Genomic DNA, 27,144 nt, shown 5'->3' with positions numbered 1-27,144 from the left:
TGCGTCAGAGGCAGAGCCCTTAACACAGCTTAGGTCACATCCTTTCAACAACCAAGTACTCTAAAGTTACAGTGTATACATTAGGTCTAAAGCCCCGTACACACACTCAACAAAACACTTTTAAATGCACAATTAGCAACTTTTGTTGTTGAAACAAGTTGAAACAACCCAAAAAAGTTTTTTGCTATTGTTCAAACAACTGATAACACGCAGCACAAATCAGTCCAACAGTTATATTGACATGATCTTCCTCTTATCAGTCAGTGCATTTAGTCTCCTCACACGTGCAAAAATTCAGCAGCTAATGATGTCAATGCAAATCCACTGATGATTTACTAAGGGAGATGAACAGGGAAATGCTTGTTAGGAATCAGAACTTAGCAGGTTCCCAGCGTACACACACTCATTCTGAATGTTCTCATGATGCTTTTTGCCAGCCCATCAGATTTGGAGCTGGCAGGAGTGTTGCTGCTGTCACCCAGTGACAGCTTTAGGTATTGCAGCAAGTCTACCCATTTCTCACTAGGCTAATTGCCAGTTGAGCATTCTTTGTATGACAGTTGGCTTTCTCCCACCTCGACCACTCTTGGCTAATTAATGTCCTGGTGAGTCTGATTTGCATCTGCTCTCCATTTGACTGCTATTAACATAAACATTTCTTCCTGCCTTGGCTCCACGCCCATTATGGTGTTCAGATGCCTGTTCAGTGAAGGGGTTGCTTTTGGATTGCTCTGTTACTGACCTCGGCTTGTTTGACCTTCCTGAATTGACCTCTGCTTTGTAACAAAATTCTCCGGTCTCACCCCTGGGTCTGCTTGATCCACTGTGTATGCCCTCTGGCTTGTTCCTGGCTTAACCTCCTTAGTGGTAAGCTCCGCAGCTCAGAGTGGTAACCTTGTGCCTGAGTGAGTTATATGCGGGAGCAGCTGCAGATTCCTTGGTGGTATTTTTTTCTTGTTTCTAGGGTCTAAAAGCTTGTGAAAACATTGCACGGTTTTAGACCCTATATTTAAAAATAATAACACCAAGAAGGTAAAAGTTTGCTTAACCCTCAGATTAGTAAGTCAACTGACCACCTGTGTATGAACGCTGGCTCCATTCCTGGACTCTGCATTTTCTTAGTTTTGCGGGTTTCATTGGTTACCACAGCCTCAGGTCCAATACTTTTCACAAATAAGTCCAGAGGGTCATCCAAGGTCAGGTAGACATTTACAGTCTCCCATTCAAGCAGGGGCTTGGCTATAGGTATAGATTGTTGTGGAGATTGAAGTACTGGATCTGAAGAGTAACTGGTGAGCACCTGGATATCTTACAATGCTATGCCATTTTAAAGTGTTCATTTAACCAATAGCACGTCGGTACATTTATAAAAATAAATAAATGTTGTAGGGCCAAAATGATTATGTTGAAACTGCCCCTGAATTCCCTGGACATCCGCTGTAGCCAATGGTCTGTTAATAGGCTGGTGTATTGTGGAATATGTTTTACAAAGCATTTCATTTGTGTTTAAAGAGACTCTGTAACAAAATTTTGAGCCTTATTTCTTCTATCCTATAAGTTCCTATGCCTGTTCTAATGTGGTTTGTCTTACTGCAGCCTTTCCTAGGTGCACTGTCTCTGTAATAAATCGTATCTTCTTTCCTCTGTCATCTCTGTTGGGCTTAGGCTGGAATGTGTGGAAAGTGCAGCACTGCTTGTCCTTGGCAGAAGCTATACACACCCTCTCCAAGCTGTGCATGAATCACACAGTAAGCTGTTCTCAGCGTATCATACTCTGGTTAGAAGCCATGTTTTTTGTTTGTAAACACTGCATACAAATGTCAATTACAAGCCAGGATAGCAGCAGGGAGTGGCAGAAACAGCAAAGAGGGGCCCAGGAGAATATAAGGAATAGAATGGTATGCTTTTTATTGTAAGAATTTTAGAGTACAGATTCTCTTTAAATAACATTTGTTTTGCAATTAAACAGCAAGACACTTGCATTTGACCAGACATTGTCTTTGCACAACAATCATTTTTTTCCACAATACTCCATTTTATTGGCATTTGGTCAAAGCTAACAACAAAGCACTTCAAAAGCAAAGTTACAAGACAAGGCAATGTTCATATTGTCAAAAGCGGCACAGATGTGGGTTTTCACTGCTACAAGAAATCAAATTAAAAATTCAAGTATTGGATTGGATTTAAATCTTAAGCAGCCCCCCCCTCCCCCTCTTTATTAAGAAGATGCCATTGGGAGAGCCACATTTATCATGTTTTGGCATTACCTTGATTAAGTTGGGAGTGCCCCAATACAATGTTGTTGATAATCAATGCTATTTCTTCTGATGTTGATTCATGTTATTACTGAGGTTGCTGTGGACTCTAAACTTTTTGCATAATTTTTGGTTTTGTTCTGACAGTGCATTTCAGTTATGTTATTGGTGCCTTTGCAATAACATACATACTACTGTATTTTGTCCTCTTTTTTTTTGCTCGTATTTTGAGATGGGATGTCAGCCGATTGCTTGCATGATAGCTGTGGTATAGCTTTGTTCTTATACTCTTGCATGCATTATGTTGTTTTGTTTATCTGTCCTGATTGTCAGATTATTGTACTGCATTGCATTTTTACTTTATGATACACTCATTTACAAATTCAGCAGTCATCTCCATGCCTGTATTTTAACACTGTATGCTTAGAGTACATTTTTTAATCCTTTATTTGAATACTACCTTTTTAATATATGTTACTTCAAACTTGCTATCTTGTTTAGGTGTGCATAACAATATTTAGACAAACTACCTTCTCTGATGTATACACTGAAAGGCCAACTATCATAAAAAAGTTTATTTTTTTATAAAATACATATGGTATATAAAATATACATTTCTCCTACAGTAAAATTCACTATCAATTATTTGTTTCCTGTATTGTTGTCACTTACAGTAGGTAGTGAAAATCTGGCAGATCTGACAGGATTTTGACTAGTCCATCTCCTCATAGGGGATTATCAGTGATTTTGTTATTTGCAAAAACATTGACTGAACTGCAGTTGCTCAATCCAACTGCTGGAATAGTGAGCAAATGAGTAGAGAGGCTGGCTGACATCTGTGTATAGATCCTTTCCAGGGAGTGATTTCTGTAACGAATAAAGAAAATACTTAGAATCTCCCATGAGTAGATGGACTAGACAAAATCTGTCAAACCACTTACTACCCACTGTAAGTGACAGTGACATATGAAAAAAGCAATTTATATAGTGCATTTTACTGTAGAAGAAACATACATTTTTTATATGTGTGTATTTTAAATCTTACAATTGTTGCGATAGTGGTCTTTTAAAGCGGAATGAAACCCAGCATTTCTTTTTGCTCTAATAGATTATTTTCAGCATATTACATACAACTGGCATTTTTTTTTACTAGAACAGCATTCAAAGGGTTACACACAGTACTTGGGAGCTTCCCTGCCAGCAAAGCTGGACACATCCAAACTTGAGATAATATTATCTTGTGTTTAATTGTATCAAGTGAGGAATGTAAATAAACACTTCTCTGACACTGCAGGCTCTGCTGAACAAAGTGAGACAATCAGAAAGCATTTCTGATTAGGTTAGAACATGAATAAAGTAGTTATAAATAAAATGCAAAGTCAGCTTTCAGAGCAAAAAAGTGTACTTTGGGAACTTATAATTTCTAAATGAATAATAATACTTATGCACAAAAGCAAATATGATAACCGTATGGGATATACAAAGTAGGAAAACATGTTTTTTATAGAATATTATGTCAGGGTTTTATACAGCTTTAAGGATATGTGAGCTAATAATATCAGAGGTGATTTGGTTGATTTTGTTTTTAGGGGAAAACAAATTCCTGGTCTAAATCCCTGAACAACAACAACCTTGTACCAGGTAACTGTTTCCTCTTTATAGAGATAGGTTTAATGTGGGGTAAACAGTAAGAATGGGGGGTCTTTTGTCTTAGGGCCCGTTTCCACTATCGCGAATCCGCATGCGGGCAACGCATGCGGATCCGCACAGTCAGTAGAAGTGGATGGGACTGTTTCCACTTGTGCGTTTCCCCGCACGTTTTTCTGTGCAGAAAAAATCTGCAGGGTAGGGGCCTCAGAATTCGCCTGCGTGTGGAATGCAGGCGAATCGCACACAATGTATTTAATAGGGAAATCGCATGCGTTTTCCCCATGCGTTTTTTGCCGCGATTTCGCATGCGATTTCGCATAGGTACCCATGTTAATTCACACAGGCAGTGACATGGTTAAAATCGCATACAGCCTTACCTATGCGAAATCGCATGCGAAATCGCGGCAAAAAACGCATGCGGAATCGCACCCGCATGCGATTTGCCTGCGGTGATTCGCCGGCGATTTCGTAACGCTACAGTGGAAACGGGCCCTTACTGTATCATATTTTTGTAGCCTATGAATCTAGATCGGTAAAGATTGGTAGATAGATAGATTTAACCATTTCTGTACCACAGGTTTTTTCCCCTTCAAAAGCTCTTCCCATTCATTCGTTAATAACTTTAGCGCTACTTATAACACTGAAATGATGTATATATAATTTTTTGTGAGACAAACTAGGCTTTCTTTGGGCAGTACTTATTGATAAGAATTATAATTTTTTATATGCATTTTACAGGGAAGAAGAAGAAGAAAAAAAGTTTTAAAAAAATCACAATTTCTCAGCTTACAGCTATTGTAGTTTAAAAATACAATGTGCTTTTGTAGATAAAACAGACATGTTTTATTTGCCCATTTGTCGCGGTTGTTACAATGTTTAAATTGTGTCCTTAGTACAATGTATGGCGATAATATTTTATTTTGGGTTAGGGGGGTACTTTTTCTATGGGAAAGTATATAGTGAGCAAATCTCACACAAAGGTATGTTCAAAGTGGTTCCACATAACTCTGTGCATTGTCCATTCCTCTCCTCATTCCCCCTATCTCCAATGATCACTCCTTCAAAAATGTGACGTGTAGCTAAAGTCAAATTTTTAGACAGGAATTCTTACAGCAATGTTCCCTCCTATCACCCTCACTTAAGTGCTGTGACTGGGTCAGAGTAGAGGAGGGAATTGGAGGGTGATAGGAGGGAACATTGTTGCAGGCCGGCTTCTTTCTGATAGAAAATTTGACTTTAGTTAAAGTGTACCTGAGACAAGAAAAAAGAAAGTTTTATACAAACCTGGGGCTCCGTCCAGCCCACTTTAGGCTCATTGGTCCCTCACCATCTTCCCATGCTGCCTGGATCCTCCACTAGGTGGCCAGTGTCACTGGCCTGGTAATTTTGCAAATCGGTGCCAGTCAGCAGTGGTGGGCAGATAATTTCTGTGATCACGGAAATGCTGTGATTCACAAGCACTTTTTCACTATTCGACTTCGGATTCTGGATCTTCTTCTTCTTCTTAACATATCTGGCAAATTTGGTGTTTCTACAATATAAGGCGACTTTGCTATTAACCGCTAAAGTCGGCGGGTTTTGGCGGCTTTTTAATCACAAATACTTTTTCCATTTTACGTTTTTTTTCTCAAAAACTAAAAGTTCTTCTTTAATTTTTTTGTTTTGTTTAAGTTTTAGCCCCTTATCACCTTTATAATCCATGCAATTTGGGGGATTGTAGCATGCGTGGGGGCCTTGCTATTAGCTTAACTGCTTTTCCGTGATCACGGACGTGAATTTCCACGATTGCCTCATTCACGGAAAAAATACAGGTCAAATTCGTGAGTCCGTTTCAAATCCGGTAATGAATCATGGAATTTCCGGATTTTTTTTCAACCACGGCGAATAAGTCAAATCCGTGATTGGGGGTATCCGAGCATCACTGCCAGTCAGCGCAGGCACAGTCCAGCAGTGCACACTGCCCCGTGTGCAAGGAGAGTTCTGTGCCTGAGCATTAGTACTGCCCAGGTGCAGAACTCTCCCAGTGACAGAAGCACAATGGGGCACGCAGCCATGCCGCGCATGTGTAGTACACCCCAACTTCCCAAACTACCAGAAGAGGACAGCAAGGGGCCAAGTACCCTGAAGGGGGCTAGATGAAGCCCCAGGTAAGTATTAAACCTTTTTTCAAGGAGTGATAGCAGGGATTGAAGGTGAGGTCAAGTAGAAGAATGGACAATGAACAGAGGTATGTGGATCCAGTATGAGCATCCGCTTTGTGCTTACCTTAGGTAGCTTTGCCTTAGGTCACGTGTGCTTTAAAGGGGTTCTCGGGGGGGGGGGGGATTAAACATTAAATCCGACACTTACCTGGGGCTCCTATCAGCCCCATGTAGCTGCCATTTCTCACACCGTCCTCCTCCGATCCGCCATTCCCCACAAAACGAATAATGCGCGCTCCCATCGGTAACTTACCGCGCATGCGCAGTACAAAGTTTTCTTGTACTGCGTCTGTGCAGTAAGCTTCCGATGACACGTGCAGGAGCAAGCACATGCGCGGCCACTGCCACGCAGCCGCAGTTGAATGGGATGCTGCGCTAGACCGGGGCCGGCGGTGGGGAATGGCAGATCGTTAGAGGACGGCGTGGGACATTACAGCTACGGGGGGCTGATAGAAGTGTCGATGTGAGTGTCGTTTTTTATTTTCAACCCCCCAAATAACCACTTTAAATGTTTTCCAGAATGGTTTAAGCCCTGGTCATGTTTGCTACTCTTATTGTGAAGCTTTGATAGATGCACACTAGCACATGCTTTGAGATGAAGCTTGGCAATTATCCTGACCTACTTGGTCTTGCATGCGGTTATAAACATAAAAGCTTCATAATCCGTAAGTTTGCTCGTATTCTTCCTCTTCTGCATTGCACAATAATCAATAACAAAGCCCAGCTTGTGGAGGGCATTTTTCACAAAGCTTTCATCAGATTTAAAACAATGTATACTGTCTGCTCCAACCATAAAGTAAGATATATTTAAAGCCGAAACTAGTATCAGGTGGCCTCCGGGTCTCAGCAGCTTTGACATTTTTTCCAGGTTCCTCATATAATCATCTTTATTTTTGCTGGTGACATCCAATATCCATAAACTGGTGATGCAGTCGGCGAGTGGAAGCACAACAGGATGAGTTACGTTCTCATTGTCAAAGTCACATGATACGATGTGACTGATGGCTGTCTTTAGTTGCTCCTCCTTGTCCTCTATTTGGGCACTGTGAAAAAAAACAAACACAGGAAAACTGATGAAGTTTAAATAATCCGAATATTTGTTTAGCACTTTTCTCTCGTCTGACTCAAAGCGCTCAAGAGCTGCAGCCACTGGGACTCGCTCAAGAGGCCACCCAGCAGTGTTGGGGAGTCTTGCCTTGATCTCCTTACTGAATAGGTACTGACCCTAGCCAGGATTTTAACCCTGGTCCCCTATGTCAAAGACAGTGCCCTTAACCAGTACACTACACAGCCACTAAGTTAGTTCCAGAATTCTAGATCATATAGAGCAGTGTGTCTCAAGACACGGTACCCCAGGGGGTAAGCAAGACCACAGCTGGGGGTACGCAGCAGTCTTCAACCAAATGAGCTTCTTATAGCTGTGCCAGCTCAATGATATCCAGCGAATCTTCTGCTGCCTTGCAACAGAACATGTAGCTGCTCCATTCCCCAGCCCTCCTGACATGCACCCAGGGGTGAAACAATAGACCCAGCAAGGGATGCAGCTGCAGGTGGGCCCAGAAGCCACAGGGGGGCCCATGGGGGGGGGAGAAGTTTTTTTTTCCTGTCCCGATAGACTGACAACTAATTATGAAATAAGACTGCACAAACTCAACCTTGTAGTGTAACCTGCAACACTGCAGAGCAGGAATGACGTCACAACTGAATCAGGGCAATTGACAATAAATCATGTGCCATCACTCAGCAGGTTTCAAAATGTAACAAACTTTATTATTGGAAAAACACACATACTGGAATAAACCATAAAACCAATTAAAATAATTGGAGCGCTCCGTGCCCAGACAAGCTGCAATCACACTCACACAACACCATCCATACAGGGGTACCGGTACCAGAGCGGAGATTCTACCCTGCAGGGAATGAAGCAATCGGAGTGGAAATACATGCTGTCCGGAAAGTGTCAAACTACTGGCCAGGATGAAACCAAGAAGGCTTCCGAGATAACGGCAAAGGGTTAGTGAAAATCTTCACCCGCGTCGCGGGACTCACCACTCTTCTTCCCTATGTCCTCCTCTAGAAGTTGCTGTGCGCACAGTGGTAATCCTCACTCTTTCGCCGGACCTCGATCTAGAGGAGAGGTCTCCGGTCCACAGGGATCCAGCGGCATGCAAGCAATGCCCGAGGTTATCCCGGCTAGAGACACTTCGAATAACTCCAGTTCAAAAGTGCGGGTTGGAGCCCCGCCCACCTACGCGTTGCGCCCGCCTTCTACGGGCTTCAACTGGATAGACTGACAACTAAGGGCATGGAGATAATTTTTTTTCTGCTCTCTAATGACTGCATCTGCTCAGCCACTAATAACAAATTATACAAAGTTTTGTAGACAAAGATTTGTAGACAGTCCCTATTCAGCGTGCAGCCGGGTCTTGTATACAGCACCCAGCCTCCAACCTCTCTACCCCTCTCCGAATGCTCTGTACTGTAGTGATGTTGGAGAATCTGCAGAGCCAGTTCTTCCCCATCAGAGATGGACAGAGTGAGTGTAATAAGCCGAGGCTGGGAGCACACTCGCCTGTCGGTTTTCTGTATGCCTTTTCTGCACACCATGTGTGTCTGTATGTGTGAAAACATGCACCTTTTATCACAGAAGCTAATGTAATTAATAGAGAAAATGCATGCTGTGCTTCACTGCTGTTTTTATCTGCATAGGGAAAAACATTAAAGTGTGCACTAGCTAATTGAATTAGATTGGTTCTCAGTTTACCTGTGCAGAAAGCAAGAAGGGAGGGGGCCCCATCCAAAGTATTGCAGGGGGGCCAGTGATTTCTAGTTATGCCCCTGCATGCACAGCAGTAGCCTGGAGAGTACAGGGAACACTCTGCACAGTAATAGGCTTCACTGCAAATGCATTCTATTGGTTGAAGCAGGTCTTGATGACTAGCACACAGGCCATATGTGCATGTGTGTGTGTGTTTCATCTTCCATATGCCCTGCCCCAGACCAGCATTAAGCTTCTCCTCCAGACAGCGATAAGCTGTTCCCCCAGAACCCATGAAGCTCCGCCTTCATAACCTCTGAACAGACTAGAAGAGGGAGTTAACTGCCCTCTAATCAGCCACCTCTGTAATCCCCAGCACCCTCAGTAGTGATTATTCTGTCTTCTCTCCCCCCAACCCTAAATAATCTCCATTCTCTCCCCAGCCCCCCTTCCTGTATCCCTTCCAGCATCCTCACTAATCTCCTCTGCCCCCCCCCCCCATCACCATCAGTACACCCTCCTCTCCCCTCATCCACCCCTTAACACCCTTACTAATACACCCTAACTAAACCCCACTCTCCCTCAGCTAGGGATGGTCAGAAATGTTAATTTCTGATTCTGCAGAAATTCCGATTTCCGCCAATGCCAATTACCGATTTCACAGATTTCCGATCGGCTTCCGCTTTCAATTCCGCGAAATCCGAATTAAATACCTACCCCCAGCACCCTCACTAAGCCCCATTTTCAACCCATTACCCTCAGTGAGTCCCCCTCTTCCCATCCACCCCCAGCACCCTCAGTAAGTCTCTCCCCCCAGCACCCTCAGTAAGCTACCCTCTCCCCCACCCACCCCTCAGCACCCTCTCTAAGCCAGCCATGTGTTTTCCCTTTCTCCTCATTTGTTTCTCCTTGGAAGTTTAGAAATACTGAGGTCCAGGGCCGGATTTACCATAAGGCACTTTAGGCTTGTGCCTAGAGGCACCTGTTGAGGGAAAGGCGGCTTACTCCCCTCCCAAAGCACCTCCCTCCCTCCTTCCCTATGCAGAGTCCCAAGCTGAGTGTAAATGAGAGGTTACTCAATCAGGTCTTGGCATTCTACTGACTAGATCTCCCTTCAATTGGGAACATCTCTAGCTACTGACAGGGAAACCTAAGTCACCTTAAAAAAGAGATTCACTTACCTGGGGCTTTTACTAGTCCCCTGTAGCCGTCCGTTGCCACACCCGTCCACAACGATCCTCCGTTCCCCACCTAGTTTCGTTTTCACCGACCTGGAGTCGGCAGGACACTGTGCCTGCGCAGCCCTGGCAACACGTATCCTTCTTCGTGTTCCCCTACTATTGCAAAGTGGAACGCAAAAAAGGATATGTGCGACCCGGGTCGTGCAGGAGCATGGGCCTGCTGACTCAGGGAACGGAGGATTGTTGCGGACCACCGCAGCAACGGACAGCTGCAGGGGGCTAGTAGAAGCCACAGGTAAGTGAATCTCTCTTTTTTTACATGATTTAAGTTTTCCTATAATACTGAGAGTATCTTTGGCTACCTAATAATAAAGGGGGACCTGTAGCGACCTATGACGGGCCAGGGAAGTAAGGAAGAATTGACAGCTCGGCCAGCCAACATACTTCGGTGGGGGTTTGTAGGTTCATGGAGTGTGAAGTCTAGGGTGCCAGGACATCTGTGCCTATAGGCTCCCGTGGGGTAAATCCGGGCCTGCTGAGGTCTCAGAGTACTTTCTAAGACAAGTGGCTCCGTGCTATGCATACGTGAGTCCACTCGTCTTTGCAAGTGCTCGGAGATCTGAGTATTCCTGAAGCCTTCCAAGGAGACCCGAGGGCTTCCTCAACATAAAAGTTGGATTTCTGAAACAGGGGCCCAGTGGGGGAACAAGGGGACTGTGAGAGGACCAGGAAGGATCTCTGGGATGCAGAGCCTTCACTCTTCTACAGTGAGTATGTTATTTTTTCTTTTCTTTTTTTGTAGGTGGGTACAATTATTCTTTAACTATCCTCTCTACCCTGCTTCTTCCCGCATTAGCTCTTCTGAACTGAAATAGAGAAATGGGCAAGGAGTCTTCATAGACTGTATTTACAAAACCACTCACCTCTTTCCTTCTAACTTGGCGGCATGGGCTGATGTGTGATTCCAATTATAAGCTCCAGTCCGAGTGTTCGCCCATCTGCTTGTCTCCATGTTACAGCTCTCATTGAGCTTCAGTATTATTATGTTCTTGAAGACATCACAAGCTGCATAGAGATGATGAATGAGGGGACCAAGGCTGATATCAATCATAACATCTCCTTTAATGAAACCTGCAGTGTGGTTAAAAAAATAAATAATAATTATGTTAAAGAGACACTGTGATGACATATAGTAGGAGGCACATTTTTATTATTCAAGATACCCAATTTTACTTGAATTATCCTGGTTTCAGAATCAGAAACACTTCCTGTATCTCTATATCGCTGTCATAATTTGTATGTAGCCCCGCCCTCCCAGTGATGTTTATCCCCTTGCCGACCGCCTAACGACGAAAGATGTCAAGTCCTGGGGCGGGGTTTTACAGGGGATCGCGCGTTCCCGCTTGAGTGACGGAGTCTACTAGCGGTGAGAGCCACTAGCAGACTGTTAGTCGGTGAAACCGCCATCTATTTACATTGTACAGTACTGCTATCTACTGCAGCGCTGTACTGTGGACAGTCGTGTCACTCGGCTGTCCCCTGGAGAGGCTCCGATCGGGATCCCCTCTCATAGGCTGATGCCTATGAGAGAGGATTACCGTGATTGTCTGGTGGAGGGAGGGAGAAAAAAATAGCAATATTTTTGCATAAAAAAATACAAATAAATTAATAAAAATAAATAAATAAACATGGCACCAGCGATCAGAGCCCACCAGCAGAAATTGCTGTTGGTGGGCAGAAAAGGAGGGAGGGACTCACTTGTGTGCTAAGTTGTATGGCTCTGCAGTGAGCTATTAAAGCTGCAGAGCACTAAATTGTAAAAAATAGCCTGGACACTAGGAGGGTGTAAGCCTGTGACCTGAAGTGGTTAATCTAGGCTGTGGTGTCACACAGCTTTCTCAACCCTGTGCATTCTGGGAGACTATGTTTTTTTCTGATTACCTCAGAATTAAAAACAAAAAAAAATCCAGAGTAATGTAACTGGCCAGCAGTAAAGTTGTTGTCACACATGCTAAATTTAAGAATGTAAATCAGGGTGAGGAAAGGGCAACTATTGACTAAATAATCTATAAATTAAAATGTAAAATATAACCAATTTTAAATTATTTCGTTACAGTCAGTAAAGTTTATTTTTAAGTATCTCTGTATGATGTGGAAGTAAATTCAAAACTAGTGTAGGAAAAAAAGTATTTTTGAATGCACTGCCGATACTGCAAAAATGTATTGTATTTTCGCAAATACATTTTTGCATCTGATTTAGTCCTGGTGTGGATAAAAACTGTGATCAGCCTTTAATCACACTTTATTGGTGTAAACAGGGTTGCTGCTACACCCCTTGGAGTCCCTCTCTGTACTAAGGATTAGCAAAATTGTTGATATCACAAGATTGCTGTCAACTTCCGATCAGTCCATATGGAGCAGGTTTACTAAACTGACACATATGAATAAGCAAAAGTATCATAAACAGTAGTAAAATGACCCTGAAGCAAATGAAACAATCAATAAATCATGTCTTTTGATCATCATTAATAGCGTAAATTGATCAAATGATCATAGTTACATTTTACTTTTATTTAGAATCTTTGTACTTCTATTTACCAACCCTGTTTAATGTAAACTCCTTGCTCTTGACTAATGTGGCTTTATTGCAAAATCTTGTATTTTAATTTGGGTTCACTTTAAGAAAATTGATTAAATTAAATTGATCTAAAGAGAAAAGAAAAAAATAGTATGGTGTGCAGGGCTGTGGAGTCGGGACAAAAATCTTCCGACTCCAACTCCGACTCCTCAGTTCATGATACCACGACTCCGACTCCAACTCCGACTCCGGGTACCCAAAATGGCTCCGACTCCGACTCCTTTACTCCGACTCCTTAGCCTAATACTTAACAGGGCTGTGGATTTTGTACGAAAATCATCCGACTCTGACTCCCGACTCCTCAGTTTATGAAATCAACGACTCCGACTCCAACTCCGACTCCAGGTGCCCAAAATTGCCCCGACTCCTCGACTCCAACTCCGACTCCACAGCCCTGATGGTGTGTGGCCATCTTAAGTGAATTTGGGGCTGCTCAAGAGCAAACTTGAAAATTCAGTTCCCTGCTTTCTGGTACCATAAGAAAGTCACTGCATAATTTTGAGATTAGTCTTAAATATCAAGAGAAGACAAAGTATAGATGTTTTTCCACAAGGTTGCAACTGTACGGACTCTAATCATCATTAAAATCATTAATTCATTTCATTGGAGCTGCTCAAGACTGAACTTGAAAATTCTGTGGTTTCTGCTTTTTAGTACCATAAGAAGGTCACTGCACAATTTTGAGATCAGTCTTAGGTGTTAAGAGAAGACAAAGTTTAGCTCTACTCACCATTAAAATCACAACATTAACCACTGGCTTAGGGCTTAGGAAAGATCTCTACAAGTTACAATCCCAGGAGAGAAATAGGAGATAGCAGACCAAACTATTCCTAAGACCTCTCACATGTTTACACCATGACACTTCTGGGTTTAGAGGTAATGGCCTCAATTCACTAAGATTATCTCCTGTCTTTAATCACTCTTCTAGAGTTGTTACCATGGTGATAAGGCATGTAGTATTCAGGAAACATTTTACCTCAGGCAAACCTAGTGTTGGGCGAACACCTAGATGTTCGGGTTCGCGAACGTTCGCCGAACATCGCCGCGATGTTCGGGTTTTCGCGCCGAACTCCGAACATAATGGAAGTCAATGGGGACCCGAACTTTCGTGCTTTGTAAAGCTTCCTTACATGCTACATACCCCAAATTAGCAGGGTATGTGCACCTTGGGAGTGGGTACAAGAGGAAAAAAAATATTTGAAAAAGAGCTTATAGTTTTTGAGAAAATTGATTGTAAAGTTTCAAAGGAAAAACTGTCTTTTAAATGTGGAAAATGTCATGTTTCTTTGCACAGGTAACATGCTTTTTGTCGCCATGCAGTCATAAATGTAATACAGAGAAGAGGTTCCAGGAAAAGGGACCGGTAACGCTAACCCAGCAGCAGCAGCACACGTGATGGAACAGGAGCAGGCGCGGGAGGAGAAGGCCATGCTTTTTGAGACACAACAACCCAGGCCTTGCATGAGGACAAGAAGCGTGCGGATAGCATGCTTTTTACCGCCATGCAGTCATAAATGTAATAAAGATAAGAGGTTCAATAAACAGGGACCGGGCGTCAACGCTAACCCAGCAGCAGCAGACGTGATGGAACAGGAGGAGGCGCAGGAGGAGAAGGCCACGCTTTCAGGTGCAACTCAGGCCTTGCATGAGGACAAAAAAATGTGTGCGCAAAGCAATGCAATGAGTAGTTTTCAGGACACAATGGGCTATTCGGAGGAGCTATTCCCACCCCCACAATCTTCTACCTGTGAAAGGTCAATGGAACAGCCACAAATGTTGTGCCCGGATTCACAACCTTTTTCTGTGGAAAATGCACCTCGCACTGAAATGCAAGGCGAGGCCGAGGATGAACATGACGTCAACTCAACATGACGCAAAATGGGGGCGGAACAGAAAGCTGCTTTCAATGTTTTGAAGGCCTTAATTGCCTCCGGTGGCCAGTTAGATGCATCATTCATCACACCCAAATCCCAGAGCAATGTGTGCAGGAATTTGAATCGCAGGAGGTGTACCGAGATCATCTGGACAAGTGACCAAGTGACCAAGTGACAAGTGACCAAGTGAAAAGTGACAAAGTGACCAGTGACAAAGTGACAAAATGACAAGTGACAAGTGACAAAGTGACAAGTGACAAGTGACAAAGTGACAAGTGACAAAGTGACAAGTGACAAAGTGACAACTGAGAGGTTGCTCTGGGGAGCTCCACTGCACTCAGTCGCATATGAGGAGAGGTCTCGTCGGGACTGCTGATCCTCCTCAGCTTGCTCAAAGCCTTGAGGGTTCCTGAAGATCCTCTGCTTGGAGTTCGCCGGGGTTCAGCTTGGTGTCGGGGTCGGCGGCGTCCTCCTCACTCCAACGTGGCAGATCTTCTGTTGAAGGAAAAAAAACAAAACATTGTTAAAAGTCCAGTACCGCTTCTGAAGGACTCACCAAGAGATGCAGGAGCGCTTTAATCTAGCGCACCATCGCTCGCTGGGTGATGTCCCTCCCTACGCGCTGGAATTCTACGCTGCACATGCTAGCACGCTTTTGCGCAGTGCCGAGGTGCATTCCAGCAGCTAGCTACCAAGCTTCTGTGGATCTGATTGGGCCACCATGTTGGATCTCTGCCAAGTCCTCCAAAATTTTGAGCAATCCACGTTGCGTGACTGAGCAGTGACAACTCTACAGTCAGCATTACAATACCACTGCTGTGTTTACTGAAGAAATCAATGTTGAAGATGGAAACCGCTGGCATGATGCAAGTGGGGGATTCTGAAGATGAAAACGATCAGCGTGATGATACCAACATCAGGCAACCTGCCTCAGGAAACGCTGTTCCCAGCTATGACAAAGAACAGGACGAGGAACAGCTGGAGTTGGAGCAGGAATTGGATGCCCCCACTGCCGAGGGATAGAGCGGTGCACGTTGGACTTCCACAATTTAGCGGGAATGGACAGCAGAAGAGGAAGAAAGTGATGCTGGTGACGAATATGATGCATCACAACAATCACAACGCTCACAAGAACATGAAGACAGAGGAGTCTGGCAGGACTCTCTGGCACACATGGCTCAATTCATGCTAGACTGCATTGAACGCGGCCCACGCATTATTCACTATTCATTATTATTCATTATTCTGGAATCTGGACAACACCAATTACTGGGTTTATACCCAGTTTATACAAACACAATGTTAAAAAACTGATTGAAGAAAGTGTCAGACAGGTCAAAAATGGAACAATTCCAGCAGGCCCTTGAGGATGGAGACTTTAGAGAGGAGATTGACATCCTCCTCCTTCTCTAGCCAGTTGTACGCCGACAGACTGACTTCAGCAAACCCAGGAGGACCAGGAGGGCAGCAAAGAACACAAGCTGCTGCTAGTGCCGAAAAGGGAATGGTATTGGCAGTGTCCTTGGAGTGGGAACATTTTCTGACACCCATGCAGCAGCCCACAGAACAGCAATCGGGCAGTTCCATGTCCTCCAACACCAATCGCCTGGAGAAGATGGTCAAGGTCCAGGACTACATGTCAGATGGCGTAGCTGTGTTGAACAATCCATCTGCAGACAGACGGTGAGTGTGACAGGCAGCACAGAAGGACCATGGCAACTCACTCATAGTACCACAGTTTGATAGTGCTGCCCAAAAAATTATATGGATCCGTGGACCCGGGCACTGCGGGCAGTACTGGGATTCTGGAAGTGGGAACGCAGATTTTAGTACCTAAACACACGATACAACATGTTTTCCGGGGTCGGACTCTGAGGCACATACAGATGGTCCCGATCATCATCCTCATCATACAACTCTTCTCCTGAGTCAGACCCACCCACCACCTCTGCCACCCCAACATCCCCAGACACAGACCCCTCATCGTCCTCAACATTAACTTGGGATGCTGGCCTGAGCCAGACCTCCTCCTCCACATCAGGCCCCATCATCTCCTCAATGGCAGCCCTCATTAATCGCTCTGGCGACGGACCGATGGACACAATGTTCTCCTCCGGGGAGGGCTGCTGCTGACCACTGGCTGCTGGGGTGGATGTTAAAGCTTGCGTGGGGCGTTGGCTGTTGCTGTTGTTGGGAGTGCTGCTCACAGCGGAGGTCTCTGAGGAACTCATGGTGAGCTCATATAGTGGTTGGCGGTGAGTGGAGTATTACTGATCCCAGCAATATACACACTGACTGGCAGAGTACGCAATGCTATATAGTCTGGCTGAGCGGTGTACACAGAGTGGCAGTACACACAATGCTATATAGTCTGGCTGAGCGGTTTACACAGAGTGGCAGTAAACAATGCTATATAGTCTGGCTGAGCCGTGTACACAGAGTGGCAGTAAACAATGCTATATAGTCTGGCTGAGCGGTGTACACAGAGTGGCAGTACACACAATGCTATATAGTCTGGCTGAGCCGTGTACACAGAGTGGCAGTACACACAATGCTATATAGTCTGGCTGAGCGGTGTACACAGAGTGGCAGTACACACAATGCTATATAGTCTGGCTGAGCCGTGTACACAGAGTGGCAGTAAACACAATGCTATATAGTCTGGCTGAGCGGTGTACACAGAGTGGCAGTAAACACAATGCTATATATAGCGTGGCTGAGCGAGGTACACAGTGGCAGTACACACAATGCTATATAGTCTGGCTGAACCGTGTACACAGAGTGGCAGTAAACACAATGCTATATATAGCGTGGCTGAGCGAGGTACACAGTGGCAGTACACACAATGCTATATAGTCTGGCTGAGCCGTGTACACAGAGTGGCAGTAAACACAATGCTATATATAGTGTGGCTGAGCGAGGTACACAGTGGCAGTAAACAATGCTATATATAATGTGGCTGAGCGAGCGGTGTACTACTGTTCCCAGCAGCGACACACAATGACTGGGGGGGACCCTGGCTAGCGTGGCTGGAGAGCGAACTACCCTGCCTGCCTACCCAAAGCTAAACCCACAGAGAAATGGCGGAGATATGACGTGGTTCGGGTATTTATTTACCCGAACCACGTGACCGTTCGGCCAATCAGAGCGCGTTCGGGTCCGAACCACGTGACCCGTTCGGCCAATCACAGCGCTAGCTGAACGTTCGGGGAACGTTCGGCCATGCGCTCTTAGTTTGGCCATGCGGCCGAACGGTTTGGCCGAGCACCATCAGGTGTTCGGCCGAACTCGAACATCACCCGAACAGGGTGATGTTCTTCAGAACCCGAACAGTGGCGAACATTGTTCGCCCAACACTAGGCAAACCTAAAGTTAACTATTCTGTCTTTAAGTTAACTCTTCAATCCTTAAAATAACTCCAGAGTTAAAGACAGGCTGTTAATTAACTGCATGTGAAAATAACTACAGAGGAGGTAAATTAACTACAGAGGAGGTAAATTAACTACAGAGGAGGTAACTTAAGGAATGAAGAGTTAAGATAACTCTCTCACTGGTGGAGGTAAGTTTTCTCTTGCCTTATTATCTCCAGCATGATCTTAGTGAATTGAGGCCAATGTGTCTCTTGATGCAGAAAAAGCATTTGACTTAGCAGAGTGGGCGGATCTATGGGCATCATTGGAAAAACATCATATTAAAGGTTCTTTTTTTACTTATATCAAAGTTTTATATGCATATTCTGTTGCTAAAATATGCACTGGTGATATCATCTCTTTTCATTTGGAAAGTGGAACTTGATAAGGTTGTCCTTTCTGACCTGCACTTTTTGCTCTAGCCATTGAATCATTGACAGCTGGTATACATAATTACACTGATGTTGTTAGATTTCACATTGGTTAGAAGAAAAAATCTCTTTGTATGCTGACAATTTATTCAAACATAGCAAAGAAATGAACAGCGCTACTTAAAAACAGATGAATGCTTACCTGCAAAAAAGTGCAGACCCCACTCATGGGGTACTAATACAAAATGAGCACACATACAACCTGTCTACCACTTGGAGGATGTTAGTTTCCATTAACAGCTTGCAATGCAATTTGTTAGGTACTCGTCCCTCCCACTGTCGAAGAAGTCTTTCCTCCATGGGAGGGGACCTAACACTAACTAAAACCTACCTATGCATATGCATAGCCTGGGCGCGCTACCAGTAAAATTAAGAATTGCACAGAAAAAATGGGATCAGCGCATCACCAGGCCGCCGCTGTTCATTTCTTTGCTATGTTTGATTTAATTCTGGTCAGCTGCTCCCACTTGTTAGTTTTTCTTTGGTGTATATGCAGAGCCTCTGTTTGGTTCAAGGTGCGTTCGTAGTTCCTGGGGGGGCTCAGCGCATCTCTGAGCTGAGGCCATTCAGAGGCGGCCTGGTGATGCGCTGATCCCATTTTTTCTGCGCAATTCTTAATTTTACTGGTAGCGCGCCCAGGCTATGCATATGCACAGGTAGGTTTAGTTAGTGTTAGGTCCCCTCCCATGGAGGAAAGACTTCTTCGACAGTGGGAGGGACGAGTACCTAACAAATTGCATTGCAAGCTGTTAGTGGAAACTAACATCCTCCAAGTGGTAGACAGGTTGTATGTGTGCTCATTGTGTATTAGTACCCCATGAGTGGGGTCTGCACTTTTTTGCAGGTAAGCATTCATCTGTTTTTAAGTAGCGCTGTTCATTTCTTTGCTATGTTTGATTTAATTCTGGTCAGCTGCTCCCACTTGTTAGTTTTTCTTTGGTGTATATGCAGAGCCTCTGTGTGGTTCAAGGTGCGTTCGTAGTTCCTGGGGGGGCTCAGCGCATCTCTGAGCTGAGGCCATTCAGAGGCGGCCTGGTAATGCGCTAATCCCATTTTTTCTGCGCAATTCTTAATTTTACTGGTAGCGCGCCCAGGCTATGCATATGCATAGGTAGGTTTTAGTTAGTGTTAGGTCCCCTCCCATGGAGGAAAGACTTCTTCGACAGTGGGAGGGACGAGTACCTAACAAATTGCATTGCAAGCTGTTAGTGGAAACTAACATCCTCCAAGTGGTAGACAGGTTGTATGTGTGCTCATTGTGTATTTGTATCCCATGAGTGGGGTCTGCACTTTTTTGCAGGTAAGCATTCATCTGTTTTTAAGTAGCGCTGTTCATTTCTTGGCTATGTTTGATTTAATTCTGGTCAGCTGCTCCCACTTGTTAGTTTTTCTTTGGTGTATATGCAGAGCCTCTGTTTGGTTCAAGGTGCGTTCGTAGTTCCTGGGGGGGCTCAGCGCATCTCTGAGCTGAGGCCATTCAGAGGCGGCCTGGTAATGCGCTAATCCCATTTTTTCTGACAATTTATTGCCATACGTGGCCGACCCACATTCTTCTCTTAAATCTGCACTACAACGTCTGAGTTTGAAACGTATTCTGGGTTAGTTATTAATTGGCATAAATCCCTTTTGTTACCCGTAGATGCATTGGCCAATAAATATAAATTTCTCTTTACTAACTGTTTCTAAAATTAAAATGTTAATACTGATATTGATCAATATTATGATTTAAACCTTGCTCCCTTATTATTCAAGACTCAAGAGAATATTAAATGTTGGAACTCTCTTCGTCTTTCACTTTAGGTAGAATTAATTAATTAAAATAAAAATATTTACTGAAATACTTAAACATCTTTTGAAATATTCTTTCAATACCAGAAATGGGAAAAGAGGCACCTCCGGAGTCTCTAGACGAGCTCAGCTCGTCCAGAACGCTAGGGAGGTTAAGCTCTAGCATACTTCAATGAAGGTGTCATTGAGCAGAGACAATGAAACAGTAAAAACTTAAAAGCTAGATTTAAATATAAAATAAAGCTGTGGGATATCTAAAAAAAAAGTCATTTTTTAGGAGAAGGAGGATAGATGCAATTGTTTTTCTCATCACTTTATTTTTACCTCGGACAAGTTAAAACAAAGCTTCAATGCTTTATAAGTTATTTCATTATTGAATTGCTGTTGTGACTTTAGTACTCAACTCACCTGCATATAATGATTTGTAATGTTGTGACATTTTGGGGTTAAAAAAAAACTATAAAAAGAAAATCAAAATCAAAAACATTAAGCATTATAGATTATTCAGTCAAGTTAGTGTCCCATTACAGGATATGCATTGCAGCAGATAAACAGAGTACCCACATAGCTCATGGAGACCCATAAGTTGCCACAAGGAGAGTATAAGGAGCTACAAGAGACCCTAAAAGCCCTCTTACTGAGAAACGGGTGCTTAGTATAATTATACCTTTTTAAAACTGAAGGTGTTTGCAGTAATTTTAAAGGGCAACAAAAGAGAAAAAAGTATGGAGGCTACCATATTCATTTCCTTTTAAACAAACCAGTTGCCTGATGGGCCTGCTGATCTATTTGGCTGCAGTAGTGTCTGAATAACACCAGAAACAAGCATGCAGCTAATCTTGTCAGTTCTGATAAAAATGTCAGAAACATCTGATCTGCATGTGTGTTCAGGGTCTATGGACCAAAACTATTAGGCTGGTTTCACACCAGGACGTTGCGTTTTAGGGGACGTTATGGTCGCATAACGTGCCCCTAACGCAACGCCTGATGCTCTCTGATGTGGACGTCAGAGTTAGCCGCGTTGTGCAGCTCACTCTGGCGTCCGTGATGCCATGATGCGTACTATTGGACGCATGCGGCATCACGTGGTCCCGCCCGGCCAATCGCCGCACAGAGCGGCCGCTCCAGGAAGTAAACACTGCACATCACTGAGTGCAGTGAATATTAATTAGCCATGTGCCTGGCCGCTCTCCGCTCCTCCTCAACATGACTGAGCATGTGCAAACAGTCTAACGCGGCTCTGCCGCTTATAAAGTACTGCATGCAGTACGTTGTTTTATGGCGCAGCGTTAATAAGTAACGCAACGTGGGCACTGTGAACAGCCCATTGATTTTTCATTACTGTGCGGTGGAGTGCGTTACAGGCTGCTCTAACCTGCGCCTGTAACGTCCCACTGTGAAATCAGCCTCAAAGGCAGAGAATCGGCAGCAGTGTTGCTCACTTTAGTTATCCTTCACATGAGCAAGTGTATTTCCAATAATGCATCAATCCTAAATGTGCAAATCATCTTTAAATGCCCTCTTAAGCTGAATTATTGCAAATACCTTCTGTTTTAAGAAGGCACACTTATATTTAACAAGTACACATGCCAGAAACTTCACAGGAGGCTGCTATCTGCCTCCACATTAGTTACCAGATTTGCTATATGGCCAGCTGCAAATTCAGTGCAAATGAACAGAAACTGCGGACCAGGGAACATTCTCTGCCTGTGTCTTCACTCTGCCCTACTTCTTTTCTGCTGAAGTGACTCAACTGTTGTTAGGGCAATGTGTCTGTCCATCAGCAGAAGGGAGGAGGGGAAAGACTGAAGACACAGGCAGAGAGTGTCTCCTAGTCAGCAATGATTACATTTACCAATGAGCCACAGATAAGCAAGCCTGTACTACTCTCTGCAGTGAAAAAAAAATTGCACACAGAGAATGCTTAGGAACTCTCTCAAATGTTCTCTTATGTATTGAAGAGTAGTTACTGAAATTTTAGTTTTAGGAGTATATAGCTCTAATACCACTTTACCACTTAAGGTTTATAGGCTTACACCCCCCAGTGACGAGGCTATTTTTTACAAATAAGTGATATGCAGCTTTAAGGGTTCGCTGCAGAGCCACACAACTAAGCACACAAATAACCCCCCCCCCCTTTTCTTCCCACCAACTGAGATTTCTGTTGGTGGGCTCTAATCGCTGCTGCAATGTTTATTTATTTTTTAATTTATTTTTTATTTTTTTTACAAATTCCTGTATTTTTTTTATTTATTTTAAATACTCCCCTCCCCCCGCCTGCCAATCACAGAATCACAGTGATCAACTCTCATAGGCATCAGCCTATTAGAGCCAATCGCTCTCTGAGCCTCTCCAGATGGCAGCCAAGTGTCATGGCTGACCCCAGTACATCGCTGCTATAGATCGCAGCATTGTACAATGTAAATAGATAGCGGTTTCGCCATTTAATAGTCTGCTAGTGACAATCGCCGCTGGTAGACTGATGACAGTGCAGAGCGCCATTCAAGCAGGGATTTGCGTGCATAGGCGCGCGCAAACCCCTGAAAAACCCGGCACCAGGACTTGATGCCTTTCGGCGTTAGGCAGTCCTGGGGCTGCCACCTTCCCAACGCCTATCAGCATTAGGCGGTGGGGAAGGATTTGAACCCAAATCAATTTACACATATTTGCCAATATTATAAAATTTGAGCGTTTTGCTTATTTTCATATTTGAATGATGGTTCTTGCTCTCAAGTCCCAAGGCAGAGCTTACAATACAATAGATAACAGACTTTAACATAAATGAAGCACTGTTCAGAAATAAGATTCTCCATGGCTATGCATGCATAATACAGAAAGAACATGCACAATGTCCTTAAGATCAAGATCCTTTATTATGGACGTATCCAGATAAAATCACACACCATCAGCTGACATGTTTCGGACCTTGGTCCTTAAACATAGCTATGATTAAGGACCAAGGTCCGAAACATGTCAGCTGATGGTGTGTGATTTTATCTGGATACGTCCATAATAAAGGATCTCGATCTTAAAGAGGATCTGTAATGTCAAAAGATTCCCTGGGGGGTACTCACCTCGGGTGGGGGAAGCCTCCGGATCCTACTGAGGCTTCCCACGCCGTCCTCTGTCCCACGGGGGTCTCGCTGCAGCCCTCCGTGAATGATGACGTCAATATTTACCTTCCCGGCTCCTGTGCAGGTGCTCTGACGGCTGTCGGCTCCGAAGTAGGCAGAAATACCCGATCGCCGTCGGGTCTGCTCTACTGCACAGGCGCAAGTTTCCGGCGCCTGCGCAGTAGAGCGGACCCGACTGAGATCGGGTATTTCCGTGTAGTTCGGAGCCGAAAGCAGCCACAGCGCCCCCGCTGGAGCCAGCAAAGGTAAATATTGAACTGACAGTCGGGTCTGTCGCCGGCTGTTCAGAGGGCTGCAGCGAGACCCCCGTGGGACAGAGGACGGCGTGGGAAGCCTCATTAGGATCCGGAGGCTTCCCCCACCCGAGGTGAGTACCCCCCAGGGGATCTTTTTGATGTTACAGAGTCTCTTTAAGGACATTGTGCGGGTTCTTTCTGTATTATTGCATCCCTGGCCTGGCTATCCTGGAACTGGTACTGTCCATGCATCGTGTGAGCAGTTCCTCCTAGTTCTTTTCTTCTGCTATGCATACATAGTTTTTTGTTTTTCTTTTTTTGCATAGGAAAAATAGCTTTGCTGAATTTTTTTTGTTTTTGTTCATAATTTGCTACAAAATACATACCGGAGCTGAACACGTAGTGAAAATTCGTCATAGGGAATTTCAAAGTATCATCTCCGAAGACCATGTCTGGCTTGTCCGAGAAATAGGTTTCAGAGTAATCTCGGCTTTTAAATGCATGTTTATGGTACAATTTTTTCTCCATCATGTAAGAATCTTCTCACTTCTGAAAACGTATTTGATTTGGTGCTCCTTTTATGTTCTCATAAAACCGAGAAGTTAAACCCATTACTGTGTGATTCAATATTTTCCTTTAACTATGTGTTGCTCATGGGGTTCAGCTGACTAAGTTGTGAGCAGTGATTGATTAACAATCTGCCTCTTACTGAGAAGTAAATGATTGATGATTACCTATCTCTCTTCCAAATAAAGGTTTATATTGTGCATTTATGTGAAAGCTGGGCTCCCATTGCTGCCGCCAGTCCCACTGTTAATATCTGCTCTTATGTCTTGTCCTGTGGCTCTTTATAGATTTCAATGGTTTATAGATTTTAATGGCTCCATTTAAGCCTTGGTGGTTCTGGGGACAGTTACACAAGGCCGCCTTCAGGACAGGGAGAACTGTTGTATGGGGCCCGAGTGAATCTGGGCCCGGGGAACATTGCCTCATGTGAGCCCCAACTGCAGTCTGTGTCTATCCATGTCTGTCCTTCAGGCTGCCCATTAATGTTGTGAGAGGTGCCGGTAGAATCTCCCAGGAGTGACCTGAGTCCTCTTTCACACCAAAAATTGAAAAAAACAATCACAATTAAATTCAATTGAATTTTGTATTTCAAAGTTTATGGTTTTCACTATGTTGGCCTCAATCGAAATGCAGAAAAAAATGCAGCAGAGCTACTATTGCCTTTAATCATAGACTCGTTTAGTATAATTGCATTCCCACAATTCCAATTGTAACTTTACTGTACTTGTGTTTTGAAAACTGCAAGCCTTCTGAAAAACAAAATGGAATGCAGCTGGTGTGAAAGGACCTTAGTCAGTTAATGATTAACCACTTGATGACTGTAGTGTTAACCCCCCTTCCCCATAAAGACCAGGCACTTTTTTTCTGTACTGGGTTGTGCAGGCTTTTCAGCCTCCTGCACAGCCCAGCTAAGGAATATGGCGATCGGACTCACCTCCTATTTTTGTCCCTAAGGGGACATGCTGCCGGAGGGGTCCGATCGGTGAGGTCACTTTTATTATTTTTTTTCTTCAGCCTCTTAGAGGCTCTCATTGCCGCTGCCGCTGTCCCTCTTCTTCTCTCTTCCCCTCTGCCTAAAGAATTGAGCAGGACGGTGATCGCCGATCTTGTACAGCGCTGCTGGAGACTGCAGCGCTGTACGCATATAAACAAAGGGGCTTTCTTTCCCCTTTCGTTTACAAGCAGCCTGCTAGCCGCGATCGTCGGCTAGCAGGCTAATCACGGAACTCCGTTCCGTGAAGTGGCAGGGAACGATCGCGCATGCGCGCGGCCGTTCCCTGGGAAACTGCAGCCCCAGGACTTGAGGCCAAATGGCGTTAGGCGGTCCTGGGGCTGCCCCTGCGGTCACGTCCATTGGCATGAGGCGGTCATAAAGTAGTTAAAGTAAACCTGAGATGAATGGGAGAAAAGGATTTTTACTTACCTAACCTTTCCTTCCAGCCCTCTGTAGTCCATCATTTCCCTCAATACCCTTTGTATTGCTACAGAAAACGGGACACCAATTAAACAGGTAGCAACTGCAGCAGTTCTTTTTTGATTCCTCCAAAATCAGATACGACCAACACAACCAACAAAGTTAACAAGTTTATTGATATACAATATGATGAAAAAATACCAAGTTATTTGAAAGAAGACAAAGAATAAGAGTATAAAAACATAATAATTAACAGTACTAGAAAAACATCACATCACCTTGTGTTTGCTAGGTGTCCCCCTCAAGGTTGCAGTAACTTCTATTATCCTACGAGAGCGACTCTTCCCCTGTGATAGATTAGAAGTTCCTCAGGCGAGATTTAGGCAGTCAGACTTAGCTAGGTGGCCAGCCCAGTCAAGATTCGAGAGAATTCCGCTGTCTCAGAATAGTAGCTGGGTTTTATACCGTTTCTACTCCATAGAGGACCATGGAGTATGATAAAACCCCTCGAGACGATCAGCAACTCCCCTAACAACTCATAATGGCTGGAACAGCACCAAGTGGGCCACATTCTGGTCAGCATGTAACTGAGGGATTCATAGCGCCCTCTAAATGACTTTTCCCTCATCTAAACAATTAGATATTCACTCTAGAATACAACAATTACATTTACAATCCTCTTCTACATAATTCTAAATACATGCATTATGGCTAAAAAGTCTCCCAGTGTCCCCCATCTTCATACTAAAAGGCAATTATTGTTTTTTAGTACATTAATAAGGGATCCTAAACCATGGGTCAGATCAGTGCTACATTCTTTATATGAAAGCACTTTGTACTAATGTGACATGAACAGCATATGAGTCATACATACAGTACAGCTGGTATCAGCTCCTAGTAAACAAGTGTTAAAGATGTCTTCTAGACCTAAATAAACAGATTCATACAGAATGAAGCACTAGTAGTGTAGAGTCGCACCCTCCCATAGAAATTCACCGTTGATGTGCCAAGGCAAGCTCGGATACCACCCGAGTAGTAAGACAAAAAAGTTCAGCCGGCACCATCAAAATGCTCTTTTACATTTATTGGAAGACCGTCATATAGTACAGAGTACAAAGGAGCGACGTTTCGGAGCGATGGTATTGCTCCTTTTTCAAGCCATGACAGTCTCAATTAACCAACAGTTACAAGTGTATATAGTACATCATCTAATTCAAATTTACCAATCACGGCTCCTGACACATAGGGAGCCAATCATATTCCCCTACAGCAAGAGCGGACCTGATGGAAACCTGTTCTAAATATATTTGAACCAATAGAAATGAGGAACTCACCTACACCTTCCTTCCTATTCCTGTGCGCACTCATAGACAGTCCTGCGCCCGACGTCACGAAGTAGAAACGCTGGACCTGATGGGGAACGTAGCGCACGGGGGCGGAGCTAGTAACATCAAAGACGTTACCTGGGAGACGGCATGGACGCGGGCGGACAAGCCGCTCACCTCCAAAAGGGCAGGACGCGAACGTCACTGCATGGATGAGGGCACAAATGCCGCCCGCCTCCAAAAGGGCAGGACGCACCCGTCACTGCTAAGGCCAGCCAATCC

At 44.2% G+C, this 27,144-nt stretch overlaps 2 protein-coding genes across 2 annotated transcripts in view; one reads left to right on the top strand and one right to left on the bottom strand.

Moving 5' to 3' along the window:
• LOC137524164 (indolethylamine N-methyltransferase-like) overlaps positions 1-27,144 on the top strand; it is a 543,463-nt gene that overhangs the window by 495,946 nt on the left and 20,373 nt on the right. The gene's annotated exons all lie outside the window — the stretch shown is intronic.
• On the bottom strand, positions 4,252-24,093 carry LOC137524166 (indolethylamine N-methyltransferase-like). The gene is made up of 3 exons (XM_068243740.1): positions 23,943-24,093; positions 10,969-11,176; positions 4,252-7,149 (listed from the first exon to the last, which is right to left on the bottom strand). The coding sequence occupies exons 1-3, from the start codon at positions 24,085-24,087 to the stop codon at positions 6,726-6,728; spliced, it is 777 nt and encodes a 258-aa protein (XP_068099841.1). The 5' UTR covers positions 24,088-24,093; the 3' UTR covers positions 4,252-6,725.

This window comes from Hyperolius riggenbachi, chromosome 7, assembly GCF_040937935.1.
Source record: "Hyperolius riggenbachi isolate aHypRig1 chromosome 7, aHypRig1.pri, whole genome shotgun sequence".
Classification (NCBI taxonomy): domain Eukaryota; kingdom Metazoa; phylum Chordata; class Amphibia; order Anura; family Hyperoliidae; genus Hyperolius; species Hyperolius riggenbachi.
The sequence above is the reverse complement of the archived record's forward strand: the minus strand, read 5'-3'. Positions and strand labels throughout refer to the sequence as shown.